This window comes from Nematolebias whitei, chromosome 9 (genome assembly GCF_014905685.2).
Source record: "Nematolebias whitei isolate Nwh7 chromosome 9, NemWhi1, whole genome shotgun sequence".
NCBI classification, from domain to species: Eukaryota; Metazoa; Chordata; class Actinopteri; order Cyprinodontiformes; family Rivulidae; genus Nematolebias; species Nematolebias whitei.
This window is the reverse complement of record NC_056506.1, coordinates 41,924,338-41,940,719: the sequence shown is the minus strand read 5'-3', so window position 1 is coordinate 41,940,719 and position 16,382 is coordinate 41,924,338. Positions and strand designations below refer to the sequence as shown.

Below are 16,382 nucleotides of genomic sequence, written 5' to 3'. Positions count from 1 at the left end.
AAGCTAAGCTACGAGCTAAGCTAACAGGCCGACCTCGGGGTGGGGGGGAACCTCCGTCTTGTCAAAGCTCCAAAATTCATGATTGAAACCTAAAAAGTTGTTTTTTTCTCTGTAAAAAGAAGCTGAGAACCTGTTTACTGATTTTATTTTATTTTTTAAAGTTTTGTGTAACAAATGCTAAGCTAAAGAGCTCAAACCACACCGAGCGTTCGCCCTTTTGAAACCCCCCCAAAAAAGGAAGGAGAGACAGCCCATGTCATGGCAAGGGGCCTCTTTCCCATTTTTCGTAAAGAGGCACGCTGCTCACTCCCTCACTATCCATCCTTCTGTTCAAACAGTCTTATACTACCATCCAGTGGTCAAAACAAGATACTACACTCAAAAATTAACCAACATTTCTTCTTAAATATAGCAATGACTAATTATTGTCAAATTTCAAACTATCGTTTATCGCAATAATTTCTGAGACAATCTCCCAGCAAAATTTGTTATCGTGACGGGCCTAATTTGGACTGCAAACACTAAGCAGTATTAAGGATGCACGATATTATCGGCATGGTATCAGTATTGGCCGATATTACCGATAATGTAAAATGTCGGACATCGGCCGAACATCGGCCATTCCATCAAAAAACTCAGAAATAAAAGGCTTCTGTTTTAAGTTATCTTTTAATTTAAGAAGCGGTCAAGTTTATCTATTAATGCACTACTACTTATGCACTTTTCACTTGTCGCTTGTGAACAGGTTGAGTTTAGATTTGTGAAAATTTGCAAATTTGCACTCTTCAAGTGTTGTCGTTGTGGTAGGGAAAAAATATGAGTATCGGTTATCGGCAAAATAAGTTTTAACACATCGGATATCAGCCAAAAATCCAATATTGTGCATCCCTAAGCAGTATTGTCTTAAACCTGCAGTCCCCACAGGAAAAGTGGACATAATCAATTAGCTCTTAGTAAAACAGTGCAAGGCAAATAAAATATTAGGTACAACTACCATTACCTCCAAGATAAGAGGCAGTGAAACCTCTATGAGCTTCATTTCTGTCTGTGCTGAGCACCACCAGCAGCTCGTTTCCCTTCGAGACGAGAGAAGGAGGCTGCTCCCTGCCACACCAGTGTCCCAGCAGGGCGTCCATCTGGCTGTCCCCATCATAAACTGCCACAGAGTCGTAGTCACATTTATCTGACAAGCTGTTACGGTCCTCCAGGTCCATGATGGGGAAGAAGAGTTTGATGCGGTATCCAGCTTCTAGGTTGATTTTCCAGTGGCAGTTGATGTTGTTTGGGTAGATGTTGGGGAAAAGAGGGCTGCTGAAGTTGCCACTTACAGCTGACAGGACCTGCTGGCATTCACCTAACCAAGTACATTTTATTTGTTCATGTACCGTTAAAAAAACACTATTTTAAACATGGCTAGCATCACTTTACTCTGAGAGCATTTAAGAATGTTTCCCAAATACTAAACTACTTTAAAAAAAAATTTCCCAACTTTGTTTTTTTTTCCTTCAACATTGTCAAACTAATGAGAAACTTTAAAAAGTAAATATGGCATCCTTTGTTTCACAGGATTTTCTTCTTTGCCAGTTGGTTTATGTTAAAGCCAGATGAGAACCGTCTGTGAGCAGCTGCCTAAAAGTTCTAATGCCGACCTTCAGTTGTCTTCGAGTCTAGTTTTGGCTCGACAACTAAGATTTTAACTTTGTGTTTGTGTGCACTGTTGCTGTGGAAAAATGGAACTTTGCATTATCGCCAAAGCTAATGAAATGTTGTTCATGCCATACACGTAAACAGATTATGTTTATGCTTTTGGTTTTAGGCGTGGCTTGTTTGTTATTTAGTAAACATAATGTAATACACTAGATTTCTCTTAGTTTTAGCCAAATAACAGATCCAATTGTTCTATTGATAAAACCAAGTTTTTTTTGTTTGTTTGTTTAATTTTCTTTCTTTGTTGTTATGTGCTCTCATGGTCTGTCTTGGTCGACTTTTTGTGAACAAACTATTTCAAATCTGGCAGCAAAAACAACATATGCCATTGATTTTTACATTCATTCAGTTGCACTAAAACAGGGGTCTGCAACTTAGGGCTCTGGATCCACATTTGGCTCTTTGGTCCCTCTGCAGCGGCTCTTTCAAGCTTTAATCAAAACTAACATAAAAGTGAATTTTATAGGATGTTATGCACCCACAAGAAAAAATGACTACTGGTAGTTTTAGCAGTTTTCCTGTCGAATTCCTTTGGAAATATGTGGACACTAGTACTAATACACAGAGTAAATTATACTTTAACTTTATGCTCTATTCCTTCAAAGTAGAATACTCAATTACCATCCATCCATCATCTTTTACCCGCTTCTTCCATTTTAGGTCACGGGGGTCACTGGTGCCCATGTCCAGCAATCACTGTGTGAGGGGCGGGGTACACCCTGGACTGGTCACAAGTCCATCACAGAGACAAACAAGACAAACAACCATTCACTCTCTCACTCACACCTAGGGACAATTTAAAGTTACCAATCAGCCTAACATGCATGTTTTTGGTCTGTGAGAGGAAACCGAAGTACCCGGAGGAAACCCAGGCATGCATGGAGAGAACATGCAAACTCCACCCAGGAAGGCCCCCATTCGTACTCATCTCACACAGACTCATGTTCGTGCTGCTGTTCGGCGTATTGCTTTTGTACTGTTAGTACTTAACATATTCTTAGTTTAGCGTATTTCTTAGTACTTAACATATTCTTAGTTTAGCGTATTTCTTAGTTCATATCTTAGATCTTATTACTGTTTTTCTTTACAATTTATACTTTTGTTGGATGTAACTGGGACCCTGTGTACACAATTTTGTTCCATCACATGTACCACATATGATGCGAGTGACAATAAAGAAACCTTGACCTTGATATGGGCACCAGTGACTCCCTGCAACCCGAAAAGGAAGAAACGAGTAAAGACAATGTATGGATGTATGGAAGGAATCCATTCTTTTCGTCTTAAAATGTAAAAATATCAAATGTTAATCATCTGATGTTTTTAGTTTTATAACTTCACACCTACTGGCCAGAGAAGCCCCCTCTAACAATCTTAAAGTGGCCCATGGGCCACCAGTTGATAACGACAATTGCAGCAGGTTCTGTGGCTCTGGACATGTTTAATTTAGTGAACGAAGGGGCAGAAATGGCTCTTTTGATCATAAAGTTTGCAGACCCCTGCACTAAAAACACAAGCAGTCAAGGAAAATGTCATATCTGTTGGAGCAAAGGAACCCCCAAATTAAATTTTCTCACCTGAGTAATAATAGGCCCTGAATCCCCGTCCTCCGATATTAAAGTCTGACTTGAAGACCACTAGAAGTTGATTGGAAGTTGTGACTATATTGGGGGGTTTGTCTGCCCCACAGTATTTGCCAAGGTGCTGATGGCTGACCGTTGGGCCGTCGAACAGGGCAACAAAGTCAAAATTACACCCGTCATTGTTTTCCAGTTGGAAGTCCAAGAAGACCAAGGTGACAACGCTCATGCTGGACACATGGATTGCCCAGGAGCAGTCTGCATTGTTGCTGTAATCCTGAGGGTAGCCTGGGCTGGATATTACACCTGACAGTCCGGTCAGAACACCACCACACACATCTAAAGAGGACAGGAGGCAAAATTATTATTTTTTCTTTCTGTAAAGGAACCATAAGTAGTAAAACATAGATCATAGAAAACAAGCAGCAAATTGCCATATGTCTTGACAGTCATTTACAGTCTTTCTCAATAATTCCCAAATCTTTATATATAATCATAGCAGTCAATACAATTGCTTGCAAACCTATTTCCACCTCTTCATTGAGATTTTGAACCACTCTTTTTCTGCAGCAATCTTTATAGCCCATTCCAAACGTGCTGATATTGATCTGATTTGGTTGATTTACTCATTTTAAAGCCCAGTGCCTGTATACCTTTAGGGATTGTTGTCTCGTTTGAAGTTGTTCAACCTCAAGTTTTCTAGTGCATCTTAGATAGAATTTTGAATCACCTTATTTTATGAGGCTGTTTATTGTTTATGACATTACCTAGCCCCCATCCAAGGACCAGAAAACAAACAATTACCATAGTTAACGGTGAAGATGGTGTGCTTTGGGCTAAACGCTACACCAATACAAACCATATCCCGAATCAAACAGAACTACTTCCATTTAACTAATAAAATACTTACTTGCTGTGTGAGCTTTATAAAATGTTAAGCTTTTTGTGGAGTATTTGTTGACTGCTATGCACGAGGACCAATTTTATGCTAGTTTTTCTGAGTTGCATCCTCAAAATGCAAACCTGCTCTGATCAAGATGGCTCAGACGTTTATTCTTGAACCTTGGGAAAGGGTATTACAATAAAGTTGTTATGGAAGACAGCCTTAAAGCTGGACAGACATGGTAAATGAACTACTTGTGTAGCACCTCTCTATCTTATCAAGATCCTCCAAGTGCTTTACACTAGAATCTGTGTCCTCATTTACCCATTCGTACAGCACTCTACTAGATCTCTACAAAGAATAATCAGTGCTTTATCACATTCATACACTGACGGGACACACATCGGAGGCAATGAGGGGTTCAGTGTCTTGCCCAGGGACACTTGGGCATGTGACTGCTGGTGGAATTGAACCCCCAACTCTTGCATTGGAGGACAACTGCTCTAACCACTCAGCCACAGCTGCCCACATGGACTTTTTATGAAATTTATCAGAGCTATGCAGTCAAAATAGTTTTCGTTAGGTTTTATCTTTTATTTTTTTCTAAAGCCTATGTAATCAGCCACCCTGAAGAAAATGTATAAAATTGAACACAATAAGATGTGTAAAAATGAATTATTCTAGGCTCAACTCCATATTTGTGTTGTGTTAGTATGCCAATATGCTAATCAGAAAAAACAAACAAAAAAAAAACAAACCATGCTGCTATGACACATTTTTTTCTAAATTGAAATAATAAAGTTGTGGTCCACATAACTGCAGGTCCAGATGAATATACAGTATAATATATATAACCCCACCATAATATATTATGGCAAGGTAAGTGCCAAAATATTAGAGCTGTTCAAAATTAGTTAAAATTTTTGATATATAGCCAAGTTATCACAAGCTATCACTGTCATAGTTCATTAATATAATAAGTTACCTTTTCTGTAGCCAGCACTGAAGCCCCTGTTGGCCACATGGCGATCTGAGTGGAAGATAATAGACATGACATTCCAGGAAGAGGTGAACTGAGGTGGAGATGTGTCGCCACAAAATGTCCCAAGAAGGTTGCCCTCATCCTCAGATATGCCATTGTATATTTTGATATAGTCGTAAGCACAGCTGGTATGGTACTCCAGCTCAAAATGATGAAAGGTGAGGAGGACAGAGGAGCCCTCTGGCACCACAACCAGCCAGGAACAGTGAATGTTGTAGGGGTAAAGCCTTGGGAAGTTTGGACTGGAGAAATTACCAGATGGGCCTGAGAGGACTCCTCCACATTTGACACCTTAATAACACAAAGTAAATAATAATAATAAAGTTTTCAGTTCAAAGGAAACCATACGAATGAAGAATAATGCTTTATTCATACGCTTCCTGTTTTCTTAGCTGATGCAATCCATGAAAGTGTAACATAAACTGACACTGAACAATTGAAGTGCAACATTATCTGTATACAGTCCCCACAAAATAAAACAATCCTATTATACTGAAACAGAATTTCATCAAGATAAAAAATACCAACTCACCTTTTTTAGTATAAGCCTTGTCAACAAGCAGTAGTAAATGAATGATTATGGCAACGCTGAGACTCATATTGTTATTGTAAATTCAGCTTTTCTTAACCTCAGCTGCAGCTCTTGCAGAGACACACAACTGTAATGTCACAGTGCACAGCCTCGAGGTAATAGGACTTTGAAAAATTTATCCCCAGCCTGACTGGGAAACCTGATGCCTACCTACAGGCCAGGCTTTGCACTCTTTGCTAAATTTTAATGACTGATATCCAGTGAGCTTGGGAGGCTTGTCGGGACACTGTTTGGAGAAAGGTTATACATTTTTAATGATGGTCACACACAGGGGCGCAACTACATATTTTTGAGGTGGATGCGAACACATCATCGGCGCCCCCCCCACCCGCTCCTTTTTACTTGCCGCCTCATACAGCTTAGTCATGCACTTAGAAAATACAGTAGTAATATTACAGATTTTTTTAATGTTACATATTATATCAGGTGATCATTTCAATCATAAACAAATAAGAAGTTTTATAAAGTACAAATATATAACAGTAGTGGTACTCAGTCAGTGCTCAACATTTTATGTAGCGGAAATATGACATCTTAACAGCCTGGAGTCCATGTCAGAGTTTTAACATTTATGACATTTAAACTGTTACATTCCGTGACTTTGCATTTGCCCATTTGTCAAGTATAACATCAAATGAAATAGACCGTGCCACACTGTTTTCAATAGAGATCACTGCTAACTGGGACAAGCGATCATTGCTCATATTTGAACGAAGGTATGTTTTGATGAGCTTCAGCTTGCTAAATGATCTCTCTGCAGATGCAACTGTCAGAGGCATGGTTAAAAATACTCTAAGGGCTACTGTCAAATTTGGAAATACCAAATCAAGGTCCTCTTGAATTAGGAAATTTAACTTTTCTAGAGCCTTGTAACCCTTCAGTAGACGGCTTGCTGGGTATATTTCTTGAATGATATCTCTTGAAACATCACAAGTGGTCAGGGCATATGTGGTCACTGATTCCTCCAGCTCAGCTTTTGTCATGTGCTCCATTTTAGTGATGAATTTAAATTTCTCAGACACAAGTTGAAAATTGGAAAACCTCTCAGACAGCTCTTGGAGGAGTGTGTCAACAATAACATTGAAAACCATGCACCTGAAGTGCCTTGTGGGTTCCTTTTCATGATGACCAGTGCATGAATTGTCATCTGGGAAATTCTTTTGCTTCCTAAGTCGTTTCTCTTTGAACTTAGGAGAAGCATCCATTTCGATGGCTATTTTGCTTGCAATGTCAAGTGACTTCCTTTTTCTGTTTTGCGCCCCGGATAGCTTTTTTTTCTGCCGCTCCATCTTGTTGTCAAGTGCACAACGAGCGGTAGTTCAAGATTAAAAAAAAAAAAAAAAAACGCGCCGAGTGCGTTCTCTTAGGGGCGTGTTCACAGCCACCTGTGTGGGAAGGGAGAGCGATAGGAGGGGAGGTGAAGGAGCAGAGGGGAGGTGAAGCAGCAGAGGGGAGGTGAAGGAGCAGAGGGGAGGTGAAGGAGCAGAGGGGAGGTGAAGGAGCAGAGGGGAGGTGAAGGAGCAGAGGGGCGCCTAATCAGTGCTGTTCCCCTGTTATTGATCATTTAGAAAATGCCTACTAGAAAAACATTTTTTCTACAGAGGGTTTTGACGCCCCCTGCAGTGCAGCGCCCCTATGCGTTGCATACGCTGCATACCCGCTTTTTGCGCCACTGGTCACACATACACAAACTCTGACAACTAGCTGGGAGTGGAATAAATAAAAACACGAGAAATAAGAAGAGATATAGTTCTTTATGAGAAAGAAACATTTTAAGAAAAAGATGTTGACGAGTAAAGAAGTCTGATTTAAATGTGCTCGAACATTATTTATCTAAACAATTCAACTAGACAAAGGTTGAGTGCTTTCTCTGGGTTGGTGGTGAGTTTTGTATCTTGGGATTCTTGTTCACATGAATGATAAGATGGAGCCTACACCTTGAAAGGGGTCAATGGTGGTTTGGGCGTTTGATTAGGATTCTTTCTAAAGTCCTCCCTCTGGAGATTTTCCACTCATGCCCCAATGGGAGGAGACCCTGGAGCAGACCTAGAACTTGCTAGAGGGATTATGTATTCTCTCTGGTCTGAGAACACCCAAGAATCCCCTGAAACAATGTGGAGTATAGTCTCACCCTCCTGCTCTCCCTGGATTGAGGTGAGTCCCTGTGTCATGTGGAGGAGTTCCAGTATTTGGATGGGTGGTTCAACAGTGGTGGTAGGAAGAAGCAGGACATAAGTAGTTTGGAGCAATACTCTCAACAGTGTGAAGTGAGCCCCAGACTTTTGTGAAGAAAATGCTGAGTCAACACAGCAAAGATCTTGGTTTACTGGCTAGTCTATGTTAACCCATACCTATGGTTATGACTTAAAGAACAAGATCCTATATACAAGCGGCAAAAATGGGCTTCCTCCGTACAGTGGCTAGATTCAACCTTAGAAATAAGGTGAGGAGGCCTGTTGTCATGGGGAGTCTAGAGAAAGCAGAGCTGCTGCTCCTCCACATCGAAGGGATTCCACTGAGGTTGTTCAGGTATCTGATTATGATGTCGCCTGCACACTTCCCTCTGGAGGTTTTCCAGACAGGTCCCACTGGAAGAAGACACCAAGATTGACCCAGAACTTGCTAAAGGGATTATGTGTCCTTTATGATCCAAAAGTGCTTTTGGATCTACCAGGAGGTGCAATGTGTCATTGGGTAGAGGGATGGCTGGGTTTCTCCCCTAAACCTGTTGCCTCCATGACCTGACCACACAGAAAATGGATGAATATCAAAAGTAGTAAGAAATAGTGTACATATTTAGATCCAATTAGTTTCTCAGAACTTATAATACTTTTAAAAAAATGCTGCTTTCTTCAAACATTTTTCTCCTTAAAACCCAATATATTATCATGGGAGACTTATTCCTTATTTGGATTTCAAACAATCTATAGCAGATTTGTATAGAAGGGAGTGTCTTCTGCAGTATGACTGATAAGTAAGGTCTTTGAAAAGGACACAAGCTTTTTTAATGCAAATTTTGTTTACAGACTAGTTTCTTTCCAAAAAGCAATATGCAGTGCTTCTCAAATAGAGTTGTTTCTTTTATTTGCCTTACGCCAATCATATTCCATGACTCACTTTCCCTATTTGGCTGTCTTATAGCACTGAAAAGTGAAGACACATGTACACAATAAGTATGAGCGAATGGAGTGTAGAACAAACAAGAGGGATAAAGTGCTCTCAGTAAAAACACTCTGCAAATTCATATTTTCTGTTTGAGCTGTGCTGTGAAGGCAAAGAAATGTAATAGGTTTGGTATCCCTCAATGGTACCTGCACAAACCTGCTAGATGGTGCTGTTACACTTTGAAAGCAATACAAATCACCACTGGCTTAATAGTTATCCTGAGCTCCAAGCTGAAATAAATAAGAATGTGATTAAAATCAGTCAAGTGTTTTTCGCACAGAGGTCTGTGAAACTAAAATGAACTGCCTTGTCTTTGAATTTTAATTCTGTCCCCTCCTAAAGCCTGTCTTTGTTCAAGGATGTGGGTACTGGGCAGTGTTGCAATGTGTTCTAGAAAGATATCATGCGTTTAGAGCAATTTAATCACCTATTAGCAAATAAATGCACAAATAAATGTGAAATTGCTGGAAAAATGTCAAACTGAATAACAGCAATTCATTAGCAGCAAGTCATACTGGGATGTCTGAATTCAATTACTCTATTTAGATTTATGTGGAAACAGAAAATAAATTAAAAGCCTAATATTCCTTGAAGGAATGCATATTGTTGGGCACCTTTTATGCCAAAGTTTTAGACTAAATTCATCTTGAGTTGAGAAATGATAGAATATAACCATTTTAGGTAAACTTTAGCATTCTGCACAGTCGATAATAATAACAATAATGCTATCTGTTGTCGTCATTGTATGTTTCCATACAATGGCAAAATTGGCTCTCTGCATTTAACCCATCCACCCCCAGGAGATGCAGTGGGCAGCTACTGGGGGTGCCCAGGGAGAAACTGGGGATAGGGTGTTCTGCTCAGAGACACCACGAGATGTGCAATGACTGGGGACTGAACCTGGGACTTTCGGGTCCTGAGTTGGCTGCCCTGCCTCCACCCCATCTTCGCCCCCTCATTTGGTATCTGCATGATCTGTCAGCACTTAAGAGTATGTGTTGTGAATGACTCAGCTACTACACCAATTTGTTATGACATTATTTGTAAAATTCCCTGCAGTGTAGTTATTTTTTGTTTGTTTAAATTGATTAAATGTGGTGGCCATATTGAACTGGTTTGATGCCAATGATTAATACAGATGTGTAGTGGAGAGCATCCTGTGCTCCAGCATCAACGTGTGGCATGGAGGCTGCACAGCTGCAGAAAGAAAAGCTCTGCAGAGAGTGGTGAAGGCTGCACAGAAGTCTGTTGGAGTCAGCCTCCCCACCATCACAGACATCTACACCTCCAGATGCAGGAAGAGGACCACCTGCATCATGAAGGACCCCACTCACCCAGCACACACACTTTTTGCCCCGCTCCCCTCAGACAGGAGGTTGAGGAGCATTAAGTGTAGAACCACTAGACTGAGAAACAGCTTCTACCCTGACGCTGTTAGACTCATGAATCTCTAACCAGGATGTTTGTGCTGCTGTTTGGCGTATTGTTTTTGTACTACTAGTGCTTAGTGTATTTTTAGTTAACATTTTTCTTAGTTCATATCTTAGATCTTATTACGGTTTTTCTTTTACATTTTATACTTTTGTTGAATGTAACTGGGACTCCGTACACAATTTCGTTCCACCACATGTACCACATGTGGTGTGTATGACAAATAAAGAACCTTGAATCCTTAATCAGCTGTAGATGAACAACCAGTGATTACGTTCTGAAGGTTGCATGGAAATCTGTTTTTTGAGATATTTTGCTAACAGACATAGTTGATTGCAATCAGTAAGCGCTCTCAGTCTAGATTAGACTCAGTCTCATCTGTTAGCACTTTGGATTTTAGCTTGATGTATGTACAACTGACTGAGTTAAAGCTATTTTTGTGTTTGCTAAAAGTGCTTTGCTGAGGAGGCAATCTTGAATTTGGTTGATTCCAGAAATTAATTAAGTGTGCACCCAAGGATTAGGTTGTGAAACAAACTTTGTTCACTGATTCGTGAGATATTTTTCCTAACAGTACAGACAAACAAACAAAAGTATGGACACAGGCAGTCGATAACAGGAGGTGGAACTATATAAAGGTTAATAAAAATCCATTCTTAATAAACAAAGTCAGAAATTATGATGCTGTTTAGCAGGCGTGGATTGCCTTCATCCGGTGAAGTGTTCATGTAAATGGGGATACTTGACAGCTATTGTGCTTGGCAGGTTTAATACAAAGGGGAAAGATGCCAAATGACATTAGTCACATAATGTTTGTGTGCTTTCAGAAAATTAATGAAACCTAAATCAGCTTTTAAACATCCGTCAGCCACATCAGAACACATGCAGCAAAGAGTCGGTTATGTTGGTTTAACTTCTAGTTCTGATGAATTTTCTCAGTATGAGAAATATAAAGGGGAATAAATGTCTCAGGATAATAAAAAGTATATTTCTCACAGTTTGCATCTTGACAAAACATCTTTATTTTCTTCTTATATTTTTGCATACATTGTATACTTCTTTGGATACGTTTTAAAGTATGAGCTCCTTTTTTAAAATCTTGTTTCAGCTCTAAGCAATTTAACCTTGCGTTTCACTTAGTTCCGCCTCACAGCCGGAGATCTTGTTTTTCCCCCTCCCATGCTGAGATTTTCTTAACATTTCTACCATTTCCATACCAAGGACGATGTTATGTCATTGCCCTACCAACTCAGGGAGCTCAAATTGGATTATGGTCCATAATGAGCTCAATCTCCTTCTATAGTTATGAGGGTACTGAAATCTGTTATTTGAGTTAAGGAGCAAAGACGTCCATCGGTAACTGCTGCTCTACCGTCTTCTCTCATTGGCATCAGATAAAAAGAACATAGTTGTTCCCACTGCCAAAGGCGATAATGTTTTTGCCATTGTCTTTTTGTAGTTGTAGCAAAAAATCTTATGAACCTATTGATGGATTTCAAGAAAACTTTCAGAAACAAATCACTAAATGTCAATCTCAAACTGATTAACGTTCGAAGTCAAACCAATTCAAGATGGCTGACTCATTAAACTGACCCTAAAAACACACACACACACACAAAAAGGCTGAGAATTTATTTTACTGATGTAGAAATAAAATGTTGGGTGACAGAAGCTGAGACTGATTTCCAACACATTTTCTGAGGGCTAACAGTCTGCATACGATCTTTAAAGATTTAGCCATGAACTTAGTTTGGAGTTAATTTTGTCTGTCTTTTTGCCATTTTTCCAATATTTCTAAATTGATTTTACTGTAACTCATTGGAAATAATCATTGGATGTACTTTGTACATCGATATCAACTGCATTCATGTTGTACACCATACCTGATGACCTTAGGAAACTCAAAAACGGTGAGCTAATTTAATGAGACAGTAGTTGACTCCTTCACAACACATCTTGTGATATTTTGTGACATTTCACCAAAAAAAAAAAAAAAAAAAAAACTTTCAGTGTTTCATCAAGACAACTATAACTGTCAGTTCTCAACATAAGTTTATCTTAGTCAAAATCATTAGCATTAGGTGCAGCGAGCGATTTGCATTTGAGAAATGCCTTTTATGTATAAGAATTGTTTGAGGGTGATTTAGTTTTTTTAGTTTTTTTAACAAGATTTGTAGATTTTTTCCAAAAATATTCTAAAGAAATTTCTAGACTGGTTCAGGTGTGCATCTTACAAATACAAGAACGTCAAATAATTTATTTCCTCATGTATTATAATGTGTTGTTTTGCGGAAAAAAACAGATTTTGAATAGATGGAATGAAAAGAAGCTGAATCCTCCAGAATGCAGTATTAAGATTTTATCTCCAAGACATGAGTACAGGAACATATTTTAGAACCCAGTGCGGTTTTGTTCACACTGGATGGAAAGAGAGAGCATTTATTAACAACATATAGTGTAATTCTAGACACCTCACTGTGAAAGATCATCTCTGTATCCTGGGTATTGATCTGTTGTGGGTTTTCGTTTGTACAATCTCTCTAAAATATGTTGTTTTATTGTATGATTTCATGATGTGTGCAGTTTTAGCTTTGCTGTTGCAGAATACAAACATATCCCTAATTTTTTAGGAGATTTCAACTAATATTCTGTTTGCAAGACATTCAGCTTTTAGATTTTGTTGACAGTTTTGTTTGGTTTGACTTGAACTTGATTTACTCAGAATTAATACCACTTGTTGTACTCTGGTAAGGTTTTATTCAGTTCATTTTTCTTTTTTTTACACAATTTGTTAGCTAAGTTTACATATCCAGTATTTAATTTAAAAGATAGATTGTGAACAGTCCAGTTTATTTATTTAAATATCCCTTGTAGGGAAGCAAAGAAGGGGAATTTGCAACAACGTTTTGTTTGTACTTTGAGCATGAAAACATGAAAAATATGTGAGGTACCAACTTCCATTTTGGTGTGTGGCATTTTTTAAATATTGCTTAAAAGTATAGTTTCCTTAAATGATTGGAGTGGCAGGTGGGGTGGCTAAAGATCAATTTATGGTGGCCAAGGCCACTGTTGGTCACCCCCAAGCTCCGCCATTGCACCTGTTGGTTAAACACTTTCCTCTCACCAGGATCTGTTATGCTGCGCTGCCTCAGAAAAGCTAAATTAAATTAACTACTTTTATTTTTATGCACAGTGTAACTCCTACTTGAATTTCTTGAACCAAAGGCATTTAGGTTAACTTGCATTCCCTGTTCAATCCCAGTCCCCCCAAAACATGGGAACATGGTGCTTGTTATCATGTTCAAGCATAAGGGTGTCCATATGTGCTCTTGGCACCAGGACACCCTAGTCTGCAGTTCTAGTGTGGGATGGGGTGGTGGCTGAGGGCTGGGACCTTGGCGGTCTGATCCTCGGCTACAGAAGCTGGCTCTCGGGACGTGGCATGTCACGTCTCTGGTGGGGAAGGAGCCTGAGCTGTTGTCTGAGGCTGAGAGGTTCTGGCTAGAAATAATCTGATTCACCTTGACACATGTCTCTGGCTCTGGAACCAGTTTCCTTGAAAGGAGTTGGACACTCTTCCACTCTGGAGTTGCCCTGGTAGGAGGCGCCGAGCAGGAATGGGCATACTTGTTGCCCCACATCTTGGTGCCTGTACGTTGGAGTTCACCCCAGTGGACTAGAGGATATAGCCTCCCTCCTTCTACGTGTGAGGGGATGGGTTCTGACTTTTGTTTGTGCTTATGCGCCAAACAGCAGTTCAGATTACCCACCCTTTTAGGAGTCCTTGGAGGGGGGGTTCTGGAGAGTGCGCCTCCTGGGGACTCCCTTGTTCTGCTGGGGGGACTTCAACGCTCACATGGGCAATGACAGTGAGACCTGGAGGGGTGTGGTTTGGAGAAACACTCATCTCAAAAACTAAAAACTTTAATTATTTAAATTCTTCAGCAATGGGGGACATCGGAGTACTGCTTGTTAGCATTACAAGAGGTTGTGAAAGCATGCAGCCATATAGCAACAAAAGTACATTTAAAACATTATTTACTTGTAGGAAAGAAGTTCAGTTTGTTCATTGTCCACCATAGAAACCAAGAAGCAAAAAATGTTTTTGCCCATGTCTGAGTGTGAGCATGTGGTTAACATTTGAAGTCAACTCAATTCAAGATGGCCGCCACGGGTAAGCAAACTTAGCCAACACATATTTGCCTATAGGCATAGAGCTAAAATTTGGTGTGGTAGTAGCCGAAAATCATTTACAACACAGACCCAAAGCTAAAAATATAACACTGTCAGCAAAATATCTCATCAAGCACTGAACGGATTTTAGTGAAACTTTTCTAAAGTAATCACTGGCTGTTTATATAAAATTCTTTAACAGTTGGGAGTCAATCCAATTTAAGATGGCTGCCACATCTAATTAATAATCTACGAAGAACCAACAGATATTTTGTGACTAACTACTTGGTTGGATGTGCCTCCTTGTTCACGGTTCTAAAAATCAACTAAACAATACACAACAGAGAATAATCCAGTTAAAAGATGTGAAAAATTAATTAAATGTTAGTTTTACTCATTAGCATACAGTACGTGTACAGCTTTGTCCATTTCTTCCATTTGTCAGGAGACACAACAAAGCCACAAAGGACTATTTGAGCAAACACTGGGACGCCAAGGGATTCCACACAAGCTGCCCTCACGGGAAGTTGATGAAATGGTTACACGATATCATGAAACCTCACCCACACATAGGCTAAAAACACATTTCCATATTTCATTCCTGGAGACAAAACACGTTTGAATGAGGAAGGGATATGTAGAGCACGAGATGTACAGCAGGGAATGAAATCATCTAAGCTTGGTGACCAATGCAACCTTTCGAAAATAATAAGGTGGCAGGAGTTGTAAGCAGGCGTGGAAGGAGATTGGCAAGATTTTATCACATGGGACCAAAGGCATATTAATCATAGTCTGGGCACATATGAGCACAACAGTAAGAAGAGCTCAGGAAAGGTTAATGTGAGGAAATGGGTGTAATATTGGGCAGCACTGGAATATTAAAATGGTGTTTTTAATATGCAGCATAAGAACCATACACTTTGTTTCATGTCACTGTATATAAGGTAATGGCAGGAAAACATGAGGAAAAAAATGGATGCCATCTGCCAAACAGCATGAATTCAAGAACAAAACTGAGCTGTTTGTGTGTGGGAAGCTCAGCTGGTTAAGGATGTCAGTTTGAATCTGACTCAGACTGTCCTGCGTGACATCCACTTTACCTCATATTGCCTGCATCTCTGTACACACAATCTCAAACATCATCCTAATCAGCACCAGCAACCCTCCACTTCAGGCACATGGTCTTTACCCAAACTTCTCCAGACAGAGAGAAGTATTAACTATTTTCAGTCTAATTTCTGAATCATAATGACCTTCACAATGACGTGGAGGAACGAAGGAAAAAAGCTGCCACAAATAAATCCCAACTTGAGTGCTGCTTGGTGACAGGCTGGTGGGCTACAAGCTCTGCATCTCTGCATCAAATGCAAAATCAAAGAGACTGTGTTCTCATCAGCAGGCAACAGAGCCAGAAAGCTCCCTCTTTGTCTCGTGGCACTGATGTCTTGGCAGCTGGCTGTGGCGCTCGTGGCACTATTGCCTTTTCCTAATAAATGCAGACATGAATGCAAAGGCCATATTAAAACATGGCAACATAATTAGGGCGTTAACTCTAGACGAGCAATTTTGATAGCACAGACAGGAGGAAAGAGACAAATCAATGCCAAAAGCAAGAAAAAAGAAAAAGCTCACCATTAAATGTTTTTATTAGACAAACTATACAGGGCATATCAGTTTAACAGCATGGTGAATATAAGATTTCAGGTTGCTCATAAGCAAACCAGATGAAGACTCAGCCCAGAGTTCTTGTCCCATCTGAGAAAGAACAACTAAAACCCAAAGCATGTATTGTCCTGATGCATGCTCAAT

The 16,382-nt window shown here is 39.8% G+C and overlaps 1 protein-coding gene across 1 annotated transcript in view; it reads right to left on the bottom strand.

Annotated features, from left to right (window-relative positions):
- The window catches only part of cdcp2 (CUB domain containing protein 2), a 7,223-nt gene extending 1,412 nt beyond the window's left edge, over positions 1–5,811 (bottom strand). The window contains exons 1-4 of the mRNA XM_037681371.1: positions 5,745–5,811; positions 5,156–5,503; positions 3,285–3,626; positions 1,001–1,354 (exon numbers count right to left, since the gene is read on the bottom strand). Of these exons, the coding sequence (XP_037537299.1) occupies positions 1,001–1,354; positions 3,285–3,626; positions 5,156–5,503; positions 5,745–5,811 (1,111 nt within the window). The remainder of the gene's footprint in view (positions 1–1,000; positions 1,355–3,284; positions 3,627–5,155; positions 5,504–5,744) is intronic.
- Positions 5,812–16,382: the final 10,571 nt, after the last annotated feature.